At 50.1% G+C, this 27,418-nt stretch overlaps 1 protein-coding gene across 2 annotated transcripts; it reads left to right on the forward strand.

Moving 5' to 3' along the window:
- The first annotated feature begins 40 nt into the window (after positions 1-40).
- On the forward strand, positions 41-22,201 carry LOC144325741 (uncharacterized). Of its 2 annotated transcripts, XM_077919966.1 has the most exons (3): positions 41-517; positions 1,931-2,028; positions 18,044-22,201. In XM_077919966.1, exons 1-3 carry the CDS (start codon positions 357-359, stop codon positions 19,108-19,110), a joined length of 1,326 nt encoding a protein of 441 aa, XP_077776092.1. In that variant the 5' UTR covers positions 41-356; the 3' UTR covers positions 19,111-22,201. The 2 variants fall into 2 exon arrangements, with proteins under 2 accessions (XP_077776092.1, XP_077776091.1); XM_077919965.1 differs by having other exon boundaries at positions 41-2,028.
- Positions 22,202-27,418: the final 5,217 nt, after the last annotated feature.

The following is a 27,418-nucleotide window of genomic DNA, read 5'->3' on the forward strand; positions in this document are numbered from 1 at the left end:
CTGTTGTCATCATATTGAAATTAACACACACACACCCATGTTTGTAGAAAAGAGAAAATGTGTGACTGTCTCTGTAGGCACAAGTGCGGCACAGAACTGAATGATAGGCAGGGACATGTCTATAAAGCTATAGCAGGACTTGGTGACTTTCCTGGTTACTTTGAACTCTTCTTACTTGCAGACACAAGGAGAGTGGGGCAGAGAGAGAGGGAGGGAGAGGGCTCCAGACTAGGGTGGTCAGGAGGGCCATTTGTTAGGGGCCCAAAGCAGCCGAGGGCCCCTTGCCCTGAGAGTGCTGCCCTTTCTACTTTGCACAGAAGAAGCTCAGGTGCTGCCAAAGATAATGATCCATTTGTATGTCCTGCCTCTTCCAGGTTAAGAGGCCCACTCAAGGTGCTCTGGAGCCAGCATTGCCCAAGAATGTGTGTACACATGGGGAGCACACCCCTATTAAAAAGGGCAAAATAGTGCCACTACATGGGGGTCACCACCACCAAAGGCTGTGCCAGCATGAAAGGTACTCCAATACACTAATGCCATCCTCTCCCTGCACAGCTCTGCTTCTTTGCCACTGAACTAGCGGGGGAGGGGGGATTCCTCTGCAACGAGGGACAAACCCTACCAAGACCCCAAACAAGCTTCTGCTTGCACACCTTTCACGGCCTCTCCATCCCTTCTCATCAAGCAATCCCTCCTCACCCCCTTGCCAGCCCACCATGCTAAGCATCACAAAAGTCTCTTCGTGTCCCCTGTGTGATGCACCAAAGCAAGGGCTGCATCTGTTTCATCCTTTAAGGGCCTGTTGTGTCAACGCCAATATTTCCTGGCCTGCAAAGTGATGCCAGATTGAGCAGGAAATGTAGCACCAAGGCAGAGAGACAACAACTTGGTATCACATAAGCGGAGCTCTTATCTTCCATTCACCTAAAAGTCTGCAGCTTTTCTCACCTTCTGGGTGACAACCAAGTTATCAAAACTGGCAGGGGAGAGGATGAGAAAAATAAAACTGCAGCAGCAAAAAAAAAGCTAATGTAATTCTATGCTGCAGCAACAGAAGTCCAGACCCAGGGAACTAATGGTGACACCAATTCTGCCTTGGTCAGACCTGGAGTCCTGTGCTCAGTTCTGGGCAACACAGTTAAACGAAGGCTCATGGCAAGCTGGAAGGGTGCGCAGAGGAGGGTAGCCAAGCTCCTTAGGAGGAACAGTTCAGGGAGTTGGGGATGCTTAGTCTGGAGGAGAAAAGGGCGAGAGGGGAGAGGAAAGCCACCTTCCAATATCTGAGGGGCTGCCATTTGTTTTCCATTGCTCTGGAGGATAGGACCCAAACCAATGGATCCAAAGTACAAGTAAAGAGAACTTTCTGAAGGTGTTGGACTAGATGACCCTCTGGACCCTTCCGATCCTACATTTCTATGAACTTGTCCCATTTTGGTCTGTTGCTAAACCAACAGTTGCTGCATTTGCTTTAAATCACTCTCATTTGCAGACATTTATCTAATCCTGGGACAGGTAATCTGTGACCCACCAGATAGGACAACTTCCATTACCCCTGACCAACAGCCACCCGGGGGGTGCGGATGGGATGGAGAGTGAGAGCTGCAGTCCTGCAACCTTTGACGTCCTCCATCCCTGAATTACAGTGTTAAGCTATATATAAATGGTTCAACAACACGGCTGCTTGTTTGCACACCCAGCGCTCGGTTTGGTGTTGTTTGCAAATGCAACCCGCTTTTGTGTGGGCTTGTGTCATAACTGCGTGTCTTGGGGTGGGTGGAGGAGGAGCCCAGTTGACCGCTGCTGAGAAACAGCACCCATGCTGCCGAGAAGGGGAATCTCTTGCTCCTTGTGGCTCCAAGCCCCCCCCCCCACTCCCTGCTCAGCATCTGACTGACCTTGTCCTTCTTCCCTCCCTCCCTCCCCACCACAGAGAATCTCTCTCCCGCCTGGGTGTTTTTGGAGAGCAAGGAGCAGCTAGCAAGCCAGCCAGCCAGCCAGCCAGCCACAAAATGAACTTCCCAGACCGAGGTGAGCGCCTGGCTGCCGTAATGGATGTGCTGCCATGTGCTGGCAGTGGGCGCATGAATCCTTGATGGCTCTGCCGGCGTGTTCCCCCTGTTTACCCCCCCCCCCCCAATTTTGTGAGATTAATATTTGATCACGCTCAAAAGCTACCAGACGCCATTTGGAGCCGGCTTGGTTATTGGCACGGAGGCCCAGCGGAGCATTGAGAGGGAGGCTGCTGTGCCGGGGGGCGGGGGGGGGGACTGTGAGCCAGAGGGCCTGGCTGGGCAGAGGTATTTGAGTGGGGGTCCCACTTTCTCACAGAGGAGACTCTAGTCTTGGCGCAGACGGGGGCTCCAGGAGTGGTTCCCTCCAAGGGGGTCATCAGCAACTCTTCATTTTGGGTAGTGCTGGGGAAATGTTGTCCCTCTTGTTTCTGCTCCTTTATCCCTTATGGGGTATCCAAGAGCCCATACAGAGAGAGTCCTTATGTAGGTTCTCTATTGGTACGAGAATATTGAGAAGCAAAGCAGCTAGTGAGCATGACCTTTATTAAACTGTTGCAACAGGGTCCTCCATCCCCCCCTCCACAGGGAGGAAGGAGAGGAACCCAGAACAATGGTGCACAAGCTCTTATATTGTTATTGTTTAGTCGTTTAGTCGTTTAAGCAGGGAGACAATATACAGCCTTGTCGTGTCCCATGGACCAGAGCACGCCAGGCACTTCTGTCTTCCACTGCCTCCCACAGTTTGGTCAAACTCATGCTGGTAGCTTCGAGAACACTGTCCAGCCATCTCGTCCTCCATCGTCCCCTTCTCCTTGTGCCCTCAGTCTTTCCCAACATCAGGGTCTTTTCCAGGAAGTCTTCTCTTCTCATGAGGTGGCCAAAGTATTGGAGCCTCAGCTTCACAATCTGTCCTTCCAGTGAGCACTCAGGGCTGATTTCCTGAAGAATGGATACTGTCAGGGGCTCAGGAGCAGAGGCACAGGAAAGGGAAGAAATAGAGAGTGAGGGGGAGGAATCCGAAGGAAATGTTAGCGATGACAGAGGTCCGAGGTCTCTGAGTCTTTCCAGCGAATTGGAGGATTCACAGAAAGGGGCTCCCATGGTCAGAGCAAGGGGGGTGCCGAGGGGGACACCCCAGGAAAAGGGGGCCAGAGGGGACTCAGAGAGCAGCAGTTGGAAATCAGGACCAGCTTCCCCACCAGAGCGCAGTAGGGGGGAGGAGTCCCAGGTATCGGGAGCAGGCGGCTCACCGCCAGCGGGAGGACATGAGTCAGGATTGGCAATGCCTCCATCGGGGAGCGAGGAAACGGTCAAGAGGAAGGTCGAAAGCTGGGCGCGCGCGCCAAGTTCAAATGTACAGGAGGGCGGCGCAGTTGGCAGCCCGGATAGGGAGCCAGGTCCCAAAGCCCGCCGAAAAGAGGGGGAGGAGTCAGGGGGGTCAGCGTCAGAAGAGTCCAGAAAGGAGGAGACCCCGGGGGGCAGAAGGACCCAGAGGAGAAAGGAGAGACGGAAAAGGTGGAGTAAGATTAGAGCCTTAAGTTGGTGTACAGGGGGTGGAGACTCAGATGGAGCTTCGCCAGTCTAGCCTCTAAGACGTAGAGCTGGGGCGCTGCGGCTTGAAAATGGAAACTGTACTTCAATAAAGACTTTTGTACATTACTGCCGGCTAGCGTTGGTCCTCTGTGAGCTGGGACCTGGAGCCAGCTCTGACAGATACGTTTGATCTTCTTGCAGTCCATGGGACTCTCAAGAGTCTCCTCCAGCACCATAATTCAAAAGCATCCATTCTTCGGCGATCAGCCTTCTTTATGGTCCAGCTCTCACTTCCATACATCACTATTGGGAAAACCATAGCTTTTACTATGCGGACCTTTGTTGGCAAGGTGATGTCTCTGCTTTTTATGATGCTGTCTAGGTTTGTCATTGCTTTTCTCCCCAGAAGCAGGCGTCTTTTAATTTCGTGGCTGCTGTCACCATTTGCAGTGATCATGGAGCCCAAGAAAGTAAAATCTCTCACTGCCTCCATTTCTTCCCCTTCTATTTGCTAGGAGGTGATGGGCCCAGTGGCCATGACCTTCGTTTTTTGATGTTGAGCTTCAGACCATATTTTGCGCTCTCCTCTTTCACCCTCAATAAAAGGTTCTTTAATTCCTCCTCACTTTCTGCCATCAAGGTTGTGTCATCTGCATATCTGAGGTTGTTGCTATTTCTTCCGGCATATAAGTTAAATAAGCAGGGAGACAATATACAGCCTTGTCATACTCTTTTCCCAATTTTGAACCAATCAGTTGTTCCATATCCAGTTCTAACTGTAGCTTCTTGTCCCACATAGAGATTTCTCAGGAGACAGATGAGGTGATCAGGCACTCCCATTTCTTTAAGAACTTGCCATAGTTTGCTGTGGTCGACACAGTCAAAGGCTTTTGCATAGTCAATGAAGCAGAAGTAGATGTCTTTCTGGAACTCTCTAGCTTTCTCCATAATCCAGCGCATGTTTGCAATTTGGTCTCTGGTTCCTCTGCCTCTTCGAAATCCAGCTTGCACTTCTGGGAATTCTCGGTCCACATACTGCTTGAGCCTTCCTTCTAGAATTTTAAGCATAACCTTTCTAGTGTGTGAAATGAGTGCAATTGTGCGGTAGTTGGAGCATTCTTTGGCACTGCCTTTCTTTGGGATTGGGATGTAGACTGATCTTCTCCAATCCTCTGGCCACTGCTGAGTTTTACAAACTTGCTGGCATATTGAGTGTAGCACCTTAACAACATCATCTTTTAAAATTTTAAATACAGTGGTGCCTCGCAAGACGAAATTAATTCGTTCCGCAAGTCTCTTCGTCTTGCGGTTTTTTCGTCTTGCGATGCACGGTTTCCCATAGGAATGCATTGAAAATCAATTAATGCGTTCCTAGGGAAACCGCCTTCAGACCAGGTCCGGGGACAGTCTGTCCCCGACCTCTTCTGAAGGCTGGGGGGGGGGGCAAGGGCTTTTCTTCCCACCCCCAGCATTTTAAAAAACCCTGGGACAGCGGAGGACTTCTCCGCTGTCCGGGGCGATCTTAAAATGCTGGCGGGCGGCATTTTAAAATCGCCCCGGACAGCGGAGGACTTCTCCGCTGTCCGGGGCGATTTAAAAGCCCCTGGGAAGGCAGGCAGGGGGGACAAAGACTTTTGCCCCCCGCCCGCCTTCAGAAGGTGTTCCCGCCCCCCCTCCCCGCTTCGGAACAGCGTTCCGAAGTGGGGCGGCTGGGGCAGGTCTCCCCGCCCCCCCTCCCCGCTTCGGAACAGCGTTCCGAAGTGGGGCGGCTGGGGCAGGTGTCCCTGCCCCCCCTCCCCGCTTCGGAACAGCGTTCCGAAGTGGGGCGGCTGGGGCAGGTGATCCCGCCCCCCTCCCCGCTTCGGAACAGCGTTCCGAAGTGGGGCGGCTGGGGCAGGTGATCCCGCCCCCCCTCCCCGCTTCGGAACAGCGTTCCGAAGTGGGGCAGCTGGGGCAGGTGTCCCCGCCCCCCCTCCCCGCTTCGGAACAGCGTTCCGAAGTGGGGCGGCTGGGGCAGGTGATCCCGCCCCCCCTCCCCGCTTCGGAACAGCGTTCCGAAGTGGGGCGGCTGGGGCAGGTGATCCCGCCCCCCCTCCCCGCTTCGGAACAGCGTTCCGAAGTGGGGCGGCTGGGGCAGGTCTTCCCGCCCCACCTCCCCGCTTCGGAACAGCGTTCCGAAGTGGGGCGGCTGGGGCAGGTGATCCCGCCCCCCCTCCCCGCTTCGGAACAGCGTTCCGAAGTGGGGCGGCTGGGGCAGGTGATCCCGCCCCCCTCCCCGCTTCGGAACAGCGTTCCGAAGTGGGGCGGCTGGGGCAGGTGATCCCGCCCCCCCTCCCCGCTTCGGAACAGCGTTCCGAAGTGGGGCGGCTGGGGCAGGTGTCCCCGCCCCCCCCTCCCCGCTTCGGAACAGCGTTCCGAAGTGGGGCGGCTGGGGCAGGTGATCCCGCCCCCCCTCCCCGCTTCGGAACAGCGTTCCGAAGTGGGGCGGCTGGGGCAGGTCTTCCCGCCCCCCCTCCCCGCTTCGGAACAGCGTTCCGAAGTGGGGCGGCTGGGGCAGGTCTTCCCGCCCCCCCTCCCCGCTTCGGAACAGCGTTCCGAAGTGGGGCGGCTGGGGCAGGTGATCCCGCTCCCCCCTTCGGAACAGCGTTTTAAAATGCTGGGGGTCGGGAGCGAAGCGCTGCCGACCCCAGCATTTTAAAATCTCCCCGTGTCCCGGGAAGGTTTTAAAATGCTGGGGGTCGGGAGCGAAGCGTTCGCTGCCGACCCCAGCATTTTAAAATCTCCAAGGGACAGCAGAGAAGTCTCTGTCCCGAGGAGATTTTAAAATGCTGGGGGTCGGCAGCGAACGCTTCGCTCCCGCCCGCCAGCATTTTAAGATCGCCCGGGGCAGGCGGGGGGAAGGCAGGCGGGGGGGAGCAAAGACTTTTGCCCCCCGCCGGCCTTCAGAAGAGGTCCTCTTCTGAAGGCCGGCTGTGGGCGAAAGTCTTTGCTCCCGACCGCCAGCATTTCCCTATGGGCTTTCGTCTTGCGATGCAAGCCCATAGGGAAATTCGTCTTGCGAAGCGCCTCCAAAACAGAAAACCCTTTCGTCTTGCGGGTTTTCCGTCTTGCGAGGCATTCGTCTTGCGGGGTACCACTGTAGTTCAGCTGGAATACCATCACTTCCACTGGCCTTGTTATTAGCAGTGCTTTCTAAGGCCCATTTGATTTCACTCTCCAGGATGTCTGGCTCAAGGTCAGCTCTTATATAGACTTTTGCAATTACCAACCTTGTAGAGGTGGCGCTGTGGGTAAAACCTCAGTGCCTAGGACTTGCCGGTCGTATGGTCGGCGGTTCGAATCCCCGCGGCCGGGTGAGCTCCCGTCTTTCGGTCCCAGCTCCTGCCCACCTAGCAGTTCGAAAGCACCCCTAAGTGCAAGTAGATAAATAGGGACCGCTTTATAGCGGGAATTTAAACGCCGTTTCCACGTGCTGCGCTGGTGCTGGCTCGCCAGAGCAGCTTCGTCACGCTGGCCACGTGACCCGGAAGTGTCTTTGGACAGCGCTGGCTCCCGGCCTCTTAAATGAGATGAGCACACAACCCTAGAGTCGGACACGACTGGCCCGTATGGGCAGGGGTACCTTTACCATTTTACCCTGTAGCTCAAGACCCCCCCCCCCCAAACATCATACATACATCACAGAAAGGGCAGGCTACAGCAGAAATCCTGTCTAGCAGGATCATAGAATCATAGAGTTGGAATAGACCACAAGGGCCATCGAGTCCAACCCCCTGCCAAGCAGGAAACACCATCAGAGCACTCCTGACATATGGTTGTCAAGCCTCTGCTTAAAGACCTCCAAAGAAGGAGACTCCACCACACTCCTTGGCAGCAAATTCCACTGTCGAACAGCTCTTACTGTCAGGAAGTTCTTATGTTTAGGTGGAATCTTCTTTCTTGTAGTTTGGATCCATTGCTCCGTGTCCGCTTCTCTGGAGCAGCAGAAAACAACCTTTCTCCCTCCTCTATATGACATCCTTTTATATATTTGAACATGGCTATCATATCACCCCTTAACCTCCTCTTCTCCAGGCTAAACCATGCCCAGCTCCCTTAGCCGTTCCTCATAAGGCATTGTTTCCAGGCCTTTGACCACTTTGGTTGCCCTCCTCTGGACACGTTCCAGTTTGTCAGTGTCCTTCTTGAACTGTGGTGCCCAGAACTGGACACAGTACTCCAGGTGAGGTCTGACCAGAGCAGAATACAGTGGCACTATTACTTCCCTTGATCTAGATGCTATACTCCTATTGATGCAGCCCAGAATTGCATTGGCTTTTTTAGCTGCCGCGTCACACTGTTGGCTCATGTCAAGTTTGTGGTCAACCAAGACTCCTAGATCCTTTTCACATGTACTGCTCTCAAGCCAGGTGTCCCCCATCTTGTATTTGTGCCTCTCATTTTTTTTGCCCAAGTGCAATACTTTACATTTCTCCCTGTTAAAGTTCATCTTGTTTGTTTTGGCCCAGTTCTCTAATCTGTCAAGGTCGTTTTGAAGTGTGATCAAGTCCTCTGGGGTGTTAGCCACCCCTCCCAGTTTGGTGTCATCTGCAAATTTGATCAGGATGCCCTTGAGTCCATCATCCAAGTCGTTGATAAAGATGTTGAATAAGACCGGGCCCAAGACAGAACCCTGTGGCACCCCACTAGTCACTCTTCTCCAGGATGAAGAGGAACCATTGATGAGCACCCTTTGGGTTCGGTCAGTCAGCCAGTTACAAATCCACTGAGTGGTAGCATAGTCAAGACCGCATATTACCAGCTTCTTTACAAGAATATCATGGGGCACCTTGTCAAATGCCTTGCTGAAATCAAGGTAGGCTACATCCACTGCGTTCCCTTCATCTACCAGGCTTGTAATTCTGTCAAAAAACGAGATCAGGTTAGTCTGACATGACTTATTTTTCAGAAATCCATGCTGACTATTGGTGATCACAGCATTCCTTTCTAGGTGCTCACAGACTGTTTGCTTAATGATCTGCTCCAGAATCTTCCCTGGTATTGATGTCAGACTGACTGGGCGATAATTATTTGGGTCCTCTCTTTTCCCCTTTTTGAAAATAGGGACAGCATTTGCTCTCCTTCAGTCTGCCGGGACTTCGCCTGTTCTCCAGGAATTCTCAAAGATGACTGCCAGTGGTTCTGAGATCACATTTGCCAGTTCTTTTAATACTCTTGGATGCAGTTCATCTGGCCCTGGAGACTTGAATACATCTAAACTAGCCAAGTATTCTTGTACTATCTCCTTAGTTATTCTGGGCTGTGTTTCCTCTGCTGAATCATTTGCTCCAAATTCTTCAGGTCGGGCATTGTTTTCTTTATCGGAGAAGACTGAGGCAAAGAAGGCATTGAGGAGTTCAGCCCTTTCTGTGTCCCCTGTTTGCATTTCACCATCTTCTCCTCTGAGTGACCCCACTGTTTCTTTGTTCTTCCTTTTGCTACGGACATACCCATAAAAGCCTTTTTTGTTGCTTTTAACCTCTCTAGCAAGCCTGAGTTCATTCTGTGCTTTAGCTTTTCTGGCTTTGTGTCTACACGTGCTGGCTATTTGTTTGAATTCCTCTTTGGTGGTTTCCCCCCTTTTCCATTTTTTGTACACATCCTTTTTTAATCTTAACTCAGTTAAAAGTTCTTTAGATAGCCACCCTGGCTTCTTTAGGCACCTTCCATGTTTCCGTCTCATTGGTATTGCCTGAAGTTGTGCTTTTACTATCTCCCTCTTAACAAACTCCCAGCCATCATGAACTCCCTTTCCTTTTAGTATTACTGTCCATGGGATCTCACCCAGCACTTCCCTAAGTTTTACGAAGTCGGCTTTCTTAAAGTCAACAAATTGAGTCCTAGTATGCTTGGCTGCTCCTTTCCGCTGTATAGTAAACTTCAGAAGAGCATGATCACTCGCGCCTAATGATCCTTCCACTTCTACCCCACTAACCAGGTCATCAACATTGGTTAGGACCAGATCTAAAATGGCTGTTCCTCTTGTTGCTTCTCCCACTTTCTGGACAATGAAGTTGTCTGCAAGGCCAGTGAGGAATCTGTTTGACCTTATGCTCTTGGCTGAGTTTGACATCCAACAAATATCTGGGTAATTGAAGTCCCCCATTACTACTATCTCCCTTCCTTTTGCATGCTTGGCCATCTGTTCCAGGAAGGCATCATCTATGTCCTCCGTTTGGCTTGGAGATCTATAGTAAACTCCCACAATGAGGTCTCTATTATTCTTCTCTCCCTTAATTTTGACCCAAATGCTCTCACTTTGGCTTTGAGGTTCTAAACCTTGGATCTCTTCACAGGTATACACATCCCTGACATATAACGCCACTCCTCCTCCTTTCTTGTCTGGTCTGTTTCTCTGAAATAGCTTGTATCCCTCCATTATTACATTCCAATCGTGGGACTTATCCCACCAGGTTTCAGTGATGCCTATTATGTCATATTTAGTTTGCTGTACCAAGAGCTTAAGCTCATCTTGTTTATTTCCCATGCTTTGCGCATTAGTGTACAGACATTGAAGTCCATTAATCATTCCCCCGTGTCTCTTATTTAAGGATTTTTTCCTCCCACCACTAGGTCTGCGTGCTGTTTGCTCCATTTGGTCTATGACATTTGGATGATCATCTTCATCAATTGATAGACTCCTACCTTCAGGAGCACTGTCTCCCTCCCCCACATTAGTTAGTTTAAAGCCCTCCTGATGAGGTTTCTGAGATTTTTGGCAAAAACATTCCTCCCAACCGTTGTGAGGTGCAGCCAATCGCTTGCCAGAAGTCCATCTTCAAGAAACTGCAGTCCGTGATCTAAGAATCCAAACCGTTCCTGTTTACACCATTTGCGAAGCCAGCTGTTCACTTCCACTATTTTTCTCTCTCTCCCTGGGCCACTGGGAGGACAGATGAGATGACAATTTGTGCATTTAATTGCTTCAATTTCCTGCCCAGAGTCTCGTAGTCTCTTTTGATCTTCTGGAGGCTATTGCTTGCAGTGTCATTGGTTCCCACATGAACCAAGAGGAAGGGGTATTTGTCAGTGGGTTTTATGATTCCTTGCAGTCGTTCAGTTACATCTTGGATCTTAGCCCCGGGGAGACAGCACACCTCCTGAGACATCTTGTCAGGCCCACAGATCACTGCTTCTGTTCCCCTCAGTAGGGAATCCCCTATCACCACTACACGCCTCCTCTTAGGTTTGGTCGGGGTTCTTCCATGAGCTGTCCGTTCCAAGGTCGCCTGCACATTCCCTGAGGACTGACTTTGCTGCTCGTCTTCATATACCTGATCGACTGTAATATACTGATACTGATAATGGTCACTTGATTGGTTTACCTGGGCAGCCTGGCCATTCCTTTTGAGATGCTAAATACTTAGTTCCTGAATCCATGCCACAGGCTCACCCTATTCATGCACAATACACCCTTAAGACAGGATTTGTGAGCAAAGAGACAATGGGAAGATTTTTCCCATTTCCTTCCTCACTGCAGAAAATATTTGAGGTCACTGGAAGAGTCAAAATGGCTTCAGGATTGCTCTCCTGTAGTATTTCAGAAACATGGTGTCAGGGCTTCAGGAGCAGAGGCGAGGGCAAGGGAGGAAACAGAGAGTGAGGGGGAGGAGTCCGAAGAAAGGATGAGTGATGACGACGACCCGAGATCTCCGAGTCTTTCCAGTGAATCGGAAGATTCACAGAAAGGGGCGCCAGTGGCCAGAGCAAAGGGGGGGCCTAGGGGGACACCCCAGGAGGAAGGGACCAGCTGGGGTTCAGAGGGCAGCAGTTGGAAATCGGGGCCAGCATCCCCACCAGAGCGCAGTGGAGAGGAAGGACGTCAGGGATCGAGCCCTGGCAGCTCGCAGCAGGGAGGAGGGCATGAGTCAGGAGTGACCACGCCCCCATCGGGGAGCGAAGAAATGGTCAAGCGGAAAGTGGAAGGCTGGGCGCGCGCGCCAAGTTCAAATGCACAGGAAGGCGGCGCAGTAAGCAGCCCGGAAAGGGAGCCAGGTCCTAAAGCCCGACGCAAGGAGACAGGAGGGTCCGGGGGGTCAGCGTCAGAGGAGTCCCGGAGGGAGGAGACCACGGGGAGCAGAGGGACCCAGAGAAGGACGGTCAGGCGGAAAAGGTGGAGTAAGGCGAGGATATTAAGTTGGTGTACGAGGGGCGGAGATTCAGACGGAGCTTCGCCGGTCTAGCCATAAGACGTAGAGTTGCACGCAGCAGCTTGGAAATGGAAACTGTAACTCAATAAAGACTTTTATAAAGCGAACGCTGGCTAGCGTGATCCTCTGTGAGCTGGGATCGGGGAGCAGCTCTGACAGTAAGCTCCGTCTCTCATTTCTCTGGGCATCGAAAGCCTAGCGGAGAGGAGAGAAGGCTGGTGCCTACTTGAGAGCTCACGAACGGCAGACAAGATGACGGCCGAACAACAGATAGCGGATCTCAGAGAAGCAGTGACACAACTGAATGCCGAGGTACTTGCATCCAGGAAGAGAGAGGAGGACGCAGCTGCCGCCTACAGAGATCTCCAGGTCAGATTGGAAATGCTTACGAAGCAAGGGCAACTGACACCCAGACCGGAGGGGATTGGGTTGGGGAGACGAGCAGGCGGTCTAGTCTCTCACTTCGATGGGAATTTGCAACAGTACCCCAACTTTAGAGCAGATGTAAAGTGTGCACTGCAACTGCTGGAAAAGGACTTTAGAGATGAGCAAGAGAAGGTGGGGTTTATCATGTCCCATTTGCATGGAGATGCTAAAGCATGGCTGCGCAATTTGTGGAGAGATAAGGATCCGGCGCTCCAAAATGCGGATGCCTTCATTAAAGCGATGGATGGGTGCTTCTTATCAAGCATAGACGTGGATCTTGCCCGGAAGGAGGTGCATGGACTTAAGCAGGGGAGGGCCAGTGTACGGCAGTATCATGCCCGCTTTTTTGCATTGGTCAGTGCCCTGGAATGGGACAGAGATTCGGTGCCAGTCAGAGACCTGTTTTGGGAAGGCTTGAGCGGCCCGGTTAAGGACGAAATTGTGAGGGGGGAGAGACCCCGGAGCACGCAGGAGATCGTTCAGAGGGCGCTCGCAGTTGGGGTCCGTCTGGAGGAACGTCCTTGGGGCAAGGACGAAGGGCGCGGAGGGCGCGAACCAGCCAGAGGCTACTCCTTCGTTCCCAGAGAAGCAGCGCGTGCGCAATCCACGCCTCCGCCAGGAGGAGGAGCGGAACCTATGGAGGTTGGCGGTGCAAGGGCTCAGTCAGCAACCAGAGCCCTAGCACCGGGAGCAGTGAAAGCAAAGCCTCCTAGAGGGAACCGGAAGTGCTACATCTGCGACAATCCCCAGCACATGGCGAAAGAGTGTCCCCAGAGGCTCCACAAGCACACTGCAGCCTCAGCAATGGTAACTGCAGCGACTCAGCAAGGAGAACCACAGCAGGGAAACGAAGGAGTCTGGCTGGAGACAGAGGCACTGGGGCCCAGCCAGACGTGTCAGTGAAGCAGTCCCCAGAGATGTTGCAACCCACGGACCCCCTCCCGCCCAAACCAGTAGTGCGGCTCACCGCATCGCTCCAACTACCCAATGGACTCACCATGGACGTGCCAATCACTATTGACTCAGGAAGCAATGCGGACTTTATAGGGCAAGACTTCGTCGACCAGCACGATATACAGTTGCTGCCTGCCACACTGCCCCTGCAGGTAGTCACGGTGGATGGCAGGGAGCTGCTCGGGGGGCAAGTCGTGAAGCAAACGCCACCAATGGTGATGCGACTTGGGAACCACAGGGAAGTCATCAGCTTCAATGTCACTCAATTATCGGACACGCCCATTGTACTGGGCATGAGTTGGCTGGACAAGCACAGCCCGGCGATGGCGTGGAATCAGAGGCAGCTGACTTTCGGCTCTTCCTATTGTGCTGAACACTGCATCCTGCCCCAGCAGGAGGGAGAGGAAGAGGAGTCACAGCTGCAGCTTGGGACGCTGCAAGCTGTTCCCCACAAGTACGCAGACTTTTTGGAGGTTTTCTGCGAGAAGGAGGCGGACAAGCTACCCCCCCACAGACCATACGACTGCAAGATCGACCTCCTACCAGGGGCGGCGTTGCCAAAGGGGAAACTGTACTCCATGTCTGAGGACGAACTACAGGACCTCAAGGAGTTCATAGATCACAATCTGGAGCGCGGTTTCATCCGAGAGTCCAAGGCAGTGGGGGGCAGTCCGGTATTCTTTGTCAAGAAGAAAAACACGCCCCAAAAAAGGCTCGTGGTGGACTATCGGATTTTGAACGCTGTGACCAAGCCATCGGACTTCCCCATGCCCAGGATCGACGACCTCCTCGCGACGGTGCGCAAAGGACGCGTCTTCACCAAGTTGGACCTCCGAGGGGCGTACAACCTCATTCGTATGCGGGAGGGCGACGAGTGGAAGACGGCCATGTTCACGCCCCTGGGCACCTACGAATACAGAGTTATGCCTTTTGGATTACAAAATGGCTCCCACTGCTTTCAAGCTTTTATGCATCACGTCTTGGCAGGGCTGCTCTACAAGAAGTGTGTCTGTTTCCTAGATGACATACTCATCTTTTCTGAATCGCAGCACGATCACGACACAGACGTCAAAGAAGTGCTGAGCAGACTACAGCAGCATAGGCTCTACGCCAAGCTGGAAAAATGCCAGTTCGACGTGTCGGAGGTGGACTTCCTGGGCTACAGGTTGTCAGACAAAGGGCTCACAATGGACAGCGCCAAGGTTCGCGCAGTTTTGGATTGGAAAAGTCCGCGCAACCGGAAGGAGGTCCAGCGGTTTGTGGGCTTTGCGAACTTCTATCGCAAGTTCATCAAGGGGTTCGCGATGCAGACGGCGGCCATCACGGACACGCTCAGCTCCAAGAAGAAGAAATTCATCTGGACGGCGCAAGCAGAGCAGTCCTTTCAGGCACTCAAGCGTCTCTTCGCGTCGGAGGAGCAGCTACTACACGTCAACCCCAGCAGACCAATGAGGGTGGAGACGGACGCTTCAGACAGAGCCGTAGGAGCAGTTCTGTTGCAGCAAGACCCGCAGGGGGCTTGGAGGCCGGGAGCGTTCTACTCCAGGAAGCTCACCAAGTCAGAACAGAACTACACCATCTGGGACAGGGAGTTGTTAGCCATTCATGCAGCCTTCAAGGCGTGGAGGCACTTCCTGATTGGAGCCAAGCACACAGTGCAGGTCCGCATGGACCACAAGAATCTGGAGCACTGGCGCACGGCGAGGTTCCTGAACCAGAGGCAAATACGTTGGGCAGAGTTCTTTGCGGACTTCGACTTCCGTATAGAGTATGTCCCGGGGGACACCAACATCATGGCGGACGCCCTCTCCCGTAAACCGCAGTACCTCGAAGAGGCGACGCCAGCGGCGGCCATGCATATCTTCGCACCGGCAGCGTGGGCGTGCGCTTCGGTGACTGTTGACCTGGAGGCGGTACGACGTGCATTGCGGTACGACTCTTTCGCGCGAGCAAAGATGGCAGAGGCGCACAGGGGCACGGCGGCGACCGACGAGTTCCAGGTTCACGATGGATTACTCCTCCGTAAAGGGGCCATCTACGTGCCAGGGGACGATCTTCGCGCCAAGGTACTGCAGCAGTTGCACGACGCGCCCACTGCCGGGCACTTTGGCACAGAGAAGACGATAGAATTAGTCGCCAGAGACTTCTGGTGGCCCAGAATGAGAGGAGAAGTCGCGGACTACGTGGCAAGGTGCGACACCTGCCAGAGGGCCAAACTAGTACACAGACCGCCGGCGGGACTGCTGGAACCTCTGCAAACCCCGTTCGAACCATGGGAGAGAGTGGCCCTGGACTTTGTCACGGATCTGCCCAGCTCGAGGGGCAAAACGGCAGTGCTAGTGGTGGTGGACTTGTTCTCCAAGATGGCACATTTCATTCCGTGTGCGAAGGTGGCCACGGCGGAACAAACCGCCAAACTGTTCATAGATCACGTGTTCAAGGTTCACGGTCTGCCGCGGTCTATACTGTCTGACAGGGGGCGGCAGTTCATCTCGAACTTCTGGCAGAAACTGATGGGCTTCCTGAACGTCAAGATCAACCTGGCTTCGGCTAGACACCCGCAGACCAACGGGCAAGCGGAGCGGGTCAATGCCATCATGCAGCAGTACCTGAGATGCTACGCAAATCAACAGCCTGCGACGTGGGTGGACTACCTGCCGCTCGCCGAGTTCGCCTACAACAACACGAAACACGTGTCCACAGGGGTGACGCCGTTCTTCGCCAACAATGGAAGGCACCCCAGAACCTTCCCGGGACTGGAAAGAATGGGGGAAGGGGAGCCGCAGACAGCAGACGCGTTCGCGTCAGAGTTGCAAAAGGTCCACGATCAACTTCGGCGGCACCTGGAGCTGGCTAAACACGCATACAAGGTGCAAGCGGACAAACACAGGAGAGTCGGCGAAGAGATCCAGGTGGGAGACTGGGTCTGGTTGGCAGCCCAAGCAGTGCCGGCCAGGTCATTAGCGAAGAAGAAACTAGGGCATAAACAACTAGGGCCCTACCAAGTCGAAGAACAGATCAACCCGGTGGCTTTCAGGCTGATGCTTCCGGAGGGTTCCAGAATGCATCCGGTGTTCCACAGGTCGGTACTCACTCCCTACAAGACACCTCACAGGTTTCAGGAACCAGGAACGGCTCCGAGTCCGCTACGAGAGGGAACCAAACAAGGGGGAGTGACACAAGAGGAGTCCATCAACGAGGTCACAGAGATTTTGGACTCTAGATGGGGAGAAGAGGGAGTAGAATACCTCCTCGCCAAGGAGGGCTTCCCGGCCAGTGCCAACAGCTGGGTGCCAGGCTACGCCTTGGAGGAACCTCTGCTCAAGGACGAGTTTCACGCCCTTTTCCCACACAGGCCCATGCCAGCAGACTTTTTCGACGATTGGCTTTTCACACCGACACTTTCAGCCAGCACTTTCCACGGGTTCGACTCGGACGAGGAACCGACAATGGACACGCGTTCCCCGGAGGGGTCGCCCTCGGGATCTGCCTCAGAGCCCTCGTATTGGTGGGACGATAGACCAGAGGAGCAGTGGCGCAGGCAGTGGCTGGAGGTTCCAGGTTGAGCGACGGACCCGGGAACGACTGAGGCGGAGACGGACGTGGACATGTTCGGGGAGGACCTGGGCTTCGAGCACGGCGGCACAGAGATGGAAGCGGAGGTGACCGCTGTCGACGAGCGCAGGGAGGAAGAATCGGAAGTCTTCAGTTGGAGGCCCGCCAAGGGAAGCGAACTGTATCCGGCATTCGTCCCCATGACTCGGCAGCACCCAGCTCCCGCACCGGAAGGAGGGGAGGGGGGAAAGGGGGGCTTCGAGGGGGGGATGGATGTCAGGGGTTCAGGAGCAGAGGCGAGGGCAAGGGAGGAAACAGAGAGTGAGGGGGAGGAGTCCGAAGAAAGGATGAGTGATGACGACGACCCGAGATCTCCGAGTCTTTCCAGTGAATCGGAAGATTCACAGAAAGGGGCGCCAGTGGCCAGAGCAAAGGGGGGGCCTAGGGGGACACCCCAGGAGGAAGGGACCAGCTGGGGTTCAGAGGGCAGCAGTTGGAAATCGGGGCCAGCATCCCCACCAGAGCGCAGTGGAGAGGAAGGACGTCAGGGATCGAGCCCTGGCAGCTCGCAGCAGGGAGGAGGGCATGAGTCAGGAGTGACCACGCCCCCATCGGGGAGCGAAGAAATGGTCAAGCGGAAAGTGGAAGGCTGGGCGCGCGCGCCAAGTTCAAATGCACAGGAAGGCGGCGCAGTAAGCAGCCCGGAAAGGGAGCCAGGTCCTAAAGCCCGACGCAAGGAGACAGGAGGGTCCGGGGGGTCAGCGTCAGAGGAGTCCCGGAGGGAGGAGACCACGGGGAGCAGAGGGACCCAGAGAAGGACGGTCAGGCGGAAAAGGTGGAGTAAGGCGAGGATATTAAGTTGGTGTACGAGGGGCGGAGATTCAGACGGAGCTTCGCCGGTCTAGCCATAAGACGTAGAGTTGCACGCAGCAGCTTGGAAATGGAAACTGTAACTCAATAAAGACTTTTATAAAGCGAACGCTGGCTAGCGTGATCCTCTGTGAGCTGGGATCGGGGAGCAGCTCTGACACATGGTTTATATACTTACGTATCCGTTAGCCTTGTACATTTATGAACATTTCATTTATATATATGTGAGACCTTAGAATTCCTATAACAATCCCCCCTCTGGGGGTATAATTTTTACTAAAAAAATTTGCCCCACAAATAATAACCATGTTTTGTAAATGGATGCTTTTGTATTAACCTGAAGAAACTTGCATGTCAGACCTCTTAAGGCTATTCACAAGCGAAGCAGTGCGCATAGGTGGACATGGGATATCACATTAAAAACACAAAACACATGCCGTTCTTTTACTCAATTACTTGGGTGAAACATTTTCTCAGTAGTGTTCTATTCTTTTCACTCAGCAGGAAGGTCCAAAAATGATTGGAAAATCCTTGCAAGTCTTTCCTGTGAGAACGACCTTGAGGATATGAGTGGTCCAGCAGAAGAGATAACAACTAGATCTAAAGCAAAACAAACACAAAAGAAAAGGGGCTCAATACCAGGCATAACACCAGCTGTACAGGAAAAAGTGGCAACAGCATCTATGGAATCAATGACACAGGCACTGCTCAAAATAAACCAATCTTTAGAAGCACTGACAAAGCTGTCTACGGAAAATTCAAAAAAATTGACAGAACTGACAGCAAGATTGGACTTGAATACTGCAAGTGTAGCATCTAATACAGAATCTATTAATAAATTGATTCAAGAAAGTTCTGAAACACGAAAGATTGCTGAAAGTGCAAAAAATACTGCAGAAGAGACAAGGGAGAAGCTTGTGCCGATTACAAAAAAAGTGAATGAACATGATGCAGCCCTATCTTTGCTGGAATTACAGAGAAAGGAGAAAAATTTGAAATTGAGATTGGTTCCTGAGAGTGAGGGAGACAGCCTTGTGGACTTCCTTACACAGAACTTTTCGGAATTTTGGCAAGAAGACTTGCAGGAAGAAGAATTTGAAATAACAACAGCTTTTCGGCTGGGCAGGAGGCAAGGTAAGAAGCCAAGGGATTGCTTGATTACATTGAGATCCAAAGAAGAAAGAGATAAAATATTGAACCTGCATTATCAAAAGGCATTGGAGATTGAAAATAGTCAAGTACAAATCTTCAAAGATATCCCTAAATACATTTTGGAGGTGAGAGCCTTCTACAAAGATTTGGCCTACCTGCTGAAGAAAAATATCATACCTTTCAGGTGGGAGTTTCCACAAGGATTGTCCTTTAACTTTAAAGGAAGGAAGGTCAAAATAAGAACAGTCCAAGATAAAGAACAGTTTCTGGAGAGATACCAGGAGGAGTTGCAGAAAGGAACAGTAGAAACAACATCAGAAGAAAAAGGATCGACAGATATTGCAAACTTATCATTTGGACTTATACCACCATCTGAAGACGAACAAAAGCTCGGAGCAGTCGGAGGAACAGGTACTTAATAACAAAATGTCTCTGCAACTTTTTAGTTGGAACTGCAATGGTTTGAACCTCCCCCGAAAAAGACGCCAAGTTTTCCATATTTTGAAGAGAGAACAATTAGACCTAATATGTCTACAAGAAACTCATGTGACCAGGATACATAGAAAATTACTGGTAAATAAGAGACTTGGACAGGAATTTATTTCATCTGATAAAGTTAAGAAAAGAGGTGTGGTGATTTATGCAAAAGAAAAATTGGCCCCAAAGATGATATTTAAAGATGAACAAGGAAGATACCTGGCAATTGAAATACAAGTTCAAGGAGAAAAAATTTTGATAGTTGGAATTTATGCACCAAATGATGGGAAGGCGGAATTCTTTAAGAAGTTGCATGAGACTTTAATGGACTATCTAGATTATAAAGTAGTAATGATGGGAGACATGAATGGTGTGGTCTCCACAAACATGGACAAGGCACAGAGACAAGTAATTTCCAAGGAAGGGAGATTACCAAAGACTTTCTTTGAAATGACTGAAACTATGGACTTGATTGACATTTGGAGAACAAGGAACCCTCTTGAGAGAGAGGGAACTTTTTTCTCTGAAGCAAAAATGACATGGACAAGAATTGACCAAATTTGGGTAACTAGTAGTATGGCGCCAAGGATAAAAAAAGTAGAACTCTGCCCAAAGACTTGCTCCGACCATAACGCTGTAAAGATGGAGATGAAACTAACATCAACTGGATCCTTTAGATGGAGAATGAATGACACCCTATTTAGAGATGAAGAGATTTACAAGAAGGCCCAAAAAACATTGAAAGATTACTTTGAGATAAATCTGAGAACAGAAGTGGAAAAAAGAATAATTTGGGACGCAAGCAAGGCCGTGATGCGAGGTTTCCTAATACAACAGAACTCCATAAAGAGGAAAAAGCAGAATGAGAGGAAAGAAATTTTTTTGGAAAAAATGAAAGAAGGTGAAAAGAAATTGAGGTCTAAACCAAAGTCTCATGAGATTTTGAGAGAAATAAAGCACTACCAGATGCAATATATGGAATTGATGAATCAAGAGATAGAATGGAAAATAAAGCAAATGAGACAAAAGACATTTGAATCAGCAGATAAATGTGGGAAACTTCTGTCATGGCAATTGAAAAAGAGGCAAAAATTGAACACTGTTACAAGTTTAGAAATGGATGGAAAGATTATTTACAAACCAAACGAGATAAGTAATTGTTTTCAAAGTTTCTTCAGGAAATTATATGCACAAGGGCCAGTTAACGAACAGGAAATAGAAGAATTTATCAAGAAATATGGATTACCAAAAATTTCAGAGCAAAGCAAAATGATTTTGAATGAGAAAATATCAGGACAAGAAATAGAGGGTGCCATTCAGAATATGCAACTGGGAAAATCTCCAGGACCAGATGGTTTGACCGCTAAATATTACAAAGCGTTGAAGGAATGGTTAGTACAACCACTGAAGGAAGTTTGTAACAAAATTTTGGAGGGGAAAAAGGCACCTGAATCGTGGAAAGAAGCTTTTATTTCACTTATACCGAAAACTGAGACTGAAAAGAACCAGGTTAAAAACTACCGCCCTATATCACTACTTAATGTGGATTACAAAATTTTTGCAGACATTTTGGCAAAAAGACTGAAGAGAGTGTTGGTAGGGGAGATTCATAAGGACCAAACTGGCTTTCTTCCAGGGAGACATATGTCAGATAATGTGAGGAACATTATAGACATTTTGGAACTGTTAGAAGTGGACATTAATAGGAAGGCTGTTTTAATTTTTGTGGATGCGGAGAAAGCCTTTGATAATATTTGCTGGAGCTTTATGAAGAAGAATCTCCAAGGGATGGGGGTAGGCCAAGGTTTTGAAAATGGTATAGGTGCAATATATTCTAAACAAAAAGCAAAGTTAATTGTAAATAATGTGGTTACGGAAGAAATACCCATAGAAAAAGGTACACGAGAGGGATGCCCAATATCCCCTTTACTTTTTATATCAGTCCTGGAGGTTTTGTTAAACATGATCAGAGGGGACCAGTTGGTTAAAGGAGTTCAGGTCGGAGCCAGACATTACAAGCTAAGGGCATTTGCAGATGACCTAGTATTGACCTTGCAACAGCCAGATACTAGTACTAAAAGAGTATTAGAACTAATTGAGATATTTGGTCAAGTAGCAGGATTTAAACTGAACAAACAGAAAATGAAAGTGTTGGAGAAAAACCTAACATTGGCCGAAAAAGAGAAGTTTCAGAGTGAAACAGGTTTAGTGACAACGAAAAAAGTGAAGTACCTGGGGGTAAACTTAACATCTAAGAATGTGAACTTATTTAAGGACAATTATGACAAATGTTGGACAGAAGTAAAGAAAGATCTAGAAATATGGTCAAGGTTGAGACTCTCCTTGTTAGGCCGAATTGCTGTCATCAAGATGAATGTATTGCCTAGGATGTTGTTTTTATTCCAGACGTTGCAGATTTTGGACAAGATGGACTGTTTCAAGAAGTGGCAGAAAGACATATCTAAATTTGTCTGGCAGGGCTAAAAGCCCAGAATAAAATTTAAGATTTTAACTGATGCAAAAGATAGAGGGGGGTTTGCCCTGCCGTACTTAAGACTCTACTATGAATCGGCAGCTTTCTGCTGGTTGAAACATTGGCTGCTTCTTGAGAATACAGACATCTTGGATCTGGAAGGGTTTGATAATAGATTTGGCTGGCATGCATATATATGGTATGACAAGGTAAAATTGCATAAAGGTTTCAAAAACCATATTGTTAGGAAAGCGTTATACAATGTTTGGATGCGGTATAAAGATTTATTGGAAAGTAAAACTCCCAGGTGGTTGTCACCAATGGAAGCCAAAGAGGTGAAAAAACTCAATATGGAGTCTAAATGGCCAAAATACTGTGAAATTTTAGAACAAGATGGTGAAAAAGTTAAATTACAGAGTTATGAGAAATTAAAGTCCAAAGTACGAGACTGGTTGCATTATCTTCAGATAAATGAGATATTTAAACAGGACAGGAAAATAGGCTTCCAGATGGAGAGGTCAAAATTAGAAACAGAATTGTTAGAACCCAATACTAAGAACTTGTCAAGAATGTGGTTGAGACCACAGCGCCACCAACGTCCCACTTCTACTGTTCATAGGTATGCACTATACATTAAACATAATAACAATTATACACAAAATTGGGTCCCCCCTCTGTGGGAGTAATACATAATTAGCAAAAACAAAAAAAAATCCTTCCAGTAGCACCTTAAAGACCAACTAAGTTAGTTCTTGGTATGAGCTTTCGTGTGGTGGGAATGGGTGATTGGCAGATAGCTGTGATGAGCCTGTTGACGACTCTTGACGACTGCAATAGGTCTTGCAGGAAAAAGCAAGGGGTGAGAAGGCTCATCACAGCTATCTGCCAATCACCCATTCCCACCACACGAAAGCTCATACCAAGAACTAACTTAGTTGGTCTTTAAGGTGCTACTGGAAGGAATTTTTTTTGTTTTGACTATGGCAGACCAACACGGCTACCTATCTGTAACATAATTAGCAGACATATTAAGTAGGAATTAGCAACATTCCTACTTAATAACACAAAATACATAGAAGATACTATTTACTAGTCCTATATTAGTTGGATATCTTGAGGCAATCATGTAATTTTGAGACTATTCTTGCTGCTTGTACACATATCTTTAACCTTTAAGCACAAGGGCTGGAGGTCAAAAAGAGAGAAAATGTCCTTACAATACAACTTCCCCCTGTTTGTCAGCCCCCCCCCCATTAGCCCAAGTCCTTTATGGAAAGAAATGGCGGTGGCCACTCTGATGTCTTTTGGCCGGCAAGGCTCTTGAAGCAATGCAGGCTGTTTGTTTTCCCCCACCAGTTTCCAGTAACACATCCACTGAGAAGTGGAAATCTATTGGAGACAATTTGTCAAATCACTGCCCTGCCTGCCTGCCTGCCTCTCTCTCCACCCCCACCCCGTTTTCCATAGTGTGGATTCCCAAAGACAATATCCCTGTGTGAAGATAGCATAATAGAAGAAAAATGTGTGTGCAACCTAGAACCTGTCTAGATCTTCAGGAAGAGCAGGTGCTATTCCTGAGTACATAGTCAAGCTGGGGTCTGCATAAAAGGCGGATCTACACGGATCCTCATGGATCCTCCAGTTTTTTAAAAATAATTCCAACAAATGCAGTGTCAAATCACACCTAGAAGGCACGCCTACAAACTGGACTATAAAAAACGTGGATCCAACAATTTGCCGCGCTGCAGCACCATAAAAACATGGATCCGAGGCACGGATCCTCATGAATTCATATGATTTTTATATTGAAACAAAATAAAAACACCATGCTACTGTAGACCACATCTTAGTCGGTAGGAGGAACCAAAAAAATCACGCATCCACTGTTTCGTGGTGCCGCAATGGCGCAAAAACATGGTTAAAAAACACGGATCCTCATGAATCCTCATGATTTTTGCACTAGATCAGCCCAAACTCACTTTCAAATTACACATCATGTCCAGGGGCACAACATCCACCACAGAAATCACGGATCCATGGCTTCCTGGCCATACCATGGCCCAAAAACGTGGTTTTCAAGAACGGATCCTCATGGATCCTCACACTTTTTGCATTGGGCCAACCCAAACTCACCGTCAAATCACACATCATAGCCAGGGGCACAGCCTACACCACAAAAAACTCAGATCCACGCCTGCCTGGCCACGCCCTAGCCCAAAAACGTGGTTCCGAAGCACGGATCCTCATGAATCCTCATGATTTTTGCACTAGATCAGCCCAAAGTCACCATCAGATCAAACATCATGGCCAGCAGCACAGCATGCAACACAAAAATCACGTATCCACGGCTTCCTGGCGAAACCGTGGCCCAAAAACTTGGTTCCGAACCACAGATCCTCATGGATCCTCATGCTTTTTGCATCGGGCCACCCCAAACTCACCGACAAATCACACATCATGTCCAGAGGCACAGCCTGCACCACAAAAATCACGGATCCACGGCTTCCTGACCATACCGTGGCCCAAAAACGTGGTTTTGAAGCACGGATCCTCATGGATCCTCACGCTTTCTGCATTGGGCCAACCCAAACTCACTGTCAAATCACACATCATGTCCAGAAGCACAGCCTGCACCACAAAAATCATGGATCCACGGCTTCCTGACCATACCGTGGCCCAAAAACGTGGTTTTGAAGCACGGATCCTCATGGATCCTCACGCTTTCTGCATTGGGCCAACCCAAACTCACTGTCAAATCACACATCATTCCCAGGGGCACAGCTTACACCACAAAAATCTCGGATCCACGGCTTCCTGGCCACTCCAAGGCCCAAAAACGTGGTTTTGAAGCACGGATCCTCATGGATCCTCACGCTTTTTGCATTGGGCCAACCCAAACGCACCATCAAATCACACATCATGTCCAGGGGCACAGCCTGCACCACAAAAAACTCGGATCCACGGCTTCCTGACCATACCGTGGCCCAAAAACGTGGTTTTGAAGCACGGATCCTCATGGATCCTCACGCTTTCTGCATTGGGCCAACCCAAACTCACTGTCAAATCACACATCATGTCCAGGGGCACAGCTTACACCACAAAAATCTCGGATCCACGGCTTCCTGGCCACTCCAAGGCCCAAAAACGTGGTTCCGAAGCACGGATCCTCATGGATCCTCACGCTTTCTGCATCGGGCCACCCCAAACTCACCATCAAATCACACATCATTCCCAGGGGCAGAGCCTGCACCACAGAAAACTCGGATCCACGGCTTCCTGGCCACTTCATGGCCCAAAAACGTGGTTTTGAAGCACGGATCCTCATGGATCCTCACGCTTTTTGCATCGGGCCACCCCAAACTCACCGTCAAATCACACATCATGTCCAGAAGCACAGCCTGCACCACAAAAATCATGGATCCACGGCTTCCTGACCATACCGTGGCCCAAAAACGTGGTTTTGAAGCACGGATCCTCATGGATCCTCACGCTTTCTGCATTGGGCCAACCCAAACTCACTGTCAAATCACACATCATTCCCAGGGGCACAGCTTACACCACAAAAATCTCGGATCCACGGCTTCCTGGCCACTCCAAGGCCCAAAAACGTGGTTTTGAAGCACGGATCCTCATGGATCCTCACGCTTTCTGCATCGGGCCACCCCAAACTCACCATCAAATCACACATCATTCCCAGGGGCAGAGCCTGCACCACAGAAAACTCGGATCCATGGCTTCCTGGCCACTTCATGGCCCAAAAACGTGGTTTTGAAGCACGGATCCTCATGGATCCTCACGCTTTTTGCATCGGGCCACCCCAAACTCACCGTCAAATCACACATCATGTCCAGAGGCACAGCCTGCACCACAAAAATCACGGATCCACGGCTTCCTGACCATACCGTGGCCCAAAAACGTGGTTTTGAAGCACGGATCCTCATGGATCCTCACGCTTTTTGCATTTGGCCACCCCAAACTCACTGTCAAATCACACATCATGTCCAGGGGCACAGCTTACACCACAAAAAACTCGGACCCACGGCTTCCTGGCCAATCCATGGCCCAAAAACGTGGTTTTGAAGCACGGATCCTCATGGATCCTCACACTTTTTGCATTGGGCCAACCCAAACTCACTGTCAAATCACACATCATATCCAGGGGCACAGCCTGCACCACAAAAATCATGGATCCACGGCTTCCTGGCCATACCGTGGCCCAAAAACGTGGTTTTAAAGCACGGATCTTCATGGATCCTCACGCTTTTTGCATTGAGCCAACCCAAAATCACTGTCAAATCACATATCATTTCCAGGGGCACAGCCTACACCACAAAAAACTCGGATCCACACCTGCCTGGCCATACCGTGGCCCAAAAACGTGGTTCCAAAGCATGGATCCTCATGGATCCTCCTGATTTTTGCACAAGACCATCCCAAAGTCACTATCAGATCAAACATCATGGCCAGGGGCACAGCATCCACCACAAAAATCACGGATCCACGGCTTCCTGGCCACTCCATGGCCCAAAAACGTGGTTTTGAAGCACGGATCCTCATGGATCCTCACGCTTTCTGCATCGGGCCACCCCAAACTCACCATCAAATCACACATCATTCCCAGGGGCAGAGCCTGCACCACAGAAAACTCGGATCCACGGCTTCCTGGCCACTTCATGGCCCAAAAACGTGGTTTTGAAGCACGGATCCTCATGGATCCTCACGCTTTTTGCATCGGGCCACCCCAAACTCACCGTCAAATCACACATCATGTCCAGAAGCACAGCCTGCACCACAAAAATCATGGATCCACGGCTTCCTGACCATACCGTGGCCCAAAAACGTGGTTTTGAAGCACGGATCCTCATGGATCCTCACGCTTTTTTCATTGGGCCAACCAAAAATCAACGGCAAATCACACATCATTTCCAGGGGCACAGCCTGCACCAGAAAAATCACGGATCCATGGCTTCCTGGCCACTCCATGGCTCAAAAACATGGTTTTGAAGCACGGATCCTCATGGATCATCACACTTTTTGCATTGGGGAACCCCAAATTCACCCTTCATTCACATATCTTGTAGATAACCACAGATCTGACCACAAACATCATGGATCTACTGCTTCATGGCCCTGGCCAGATGCTACCCTGGATATATTGGCCAATTTTTAGGTGGGTGTGCTGGGATGGAGGAAACAGTGTCGGCTGAATCTCTATCCTTTAAAGATGGGCGTCCAATGGCTGGGCCAGAATAATTTCAGTTTGGTTTGCCAGCTCCCAGCTCTTCATGGGGTGCAATAGTCACCTGTAGCTGCCATCAGGAGTCCTGGTGTGATCCTGGATGCTTCTGTCTCTATGGAGGCATTGGTCACAAATGTAGCCAAACTGGAATTTTTGAATCTATGTCAGGTTAGGCAATCGGCACTGTACCTGTCCCTTTCCAACCTAGCCATGGTGATCCATGCAGTAGTCACCTGCATACAGTACTAGAGTACTTTAACTTGCTATACACCTGAGCCGGGGAGTGCAGGGTTTAAATATGTGTCTGTGTGTGTGTGTGTGTGTGTGAGAGAGAGAGAGAGAGAGAGAGAGAGAGAGAGATATGCAGGGCTACCCTTGAGACTGCTCCAGAAACTCCAAATGGTCTAAAATGCAGATGCATGAGTTCTTTCTTGGACTTTGTGGAGAGCCCACATTCAGTTGGTTGTTAATTAGCTGGATTGGCTCCAGGTGGAGTATCAAATCAGGTTCAATGTTTTGGTGCTAATCTTTAAAGCCC

The sequence above is a fragment of the Podarcis muralis genome, chromosome 16 (genome assembly GCF_964188315.1).
Source record: "Podarcis muralis chromosome 16, rPodMur119.hap1.1, whole genome shotgun sequence".
In the NCBI taxonomy this organism is placed as follows: Eukaryota; Metazoa; Chordata; class Lepidosauria; order Squamata; family Lacertidae; genus Podarcis; species Podarcis muralis.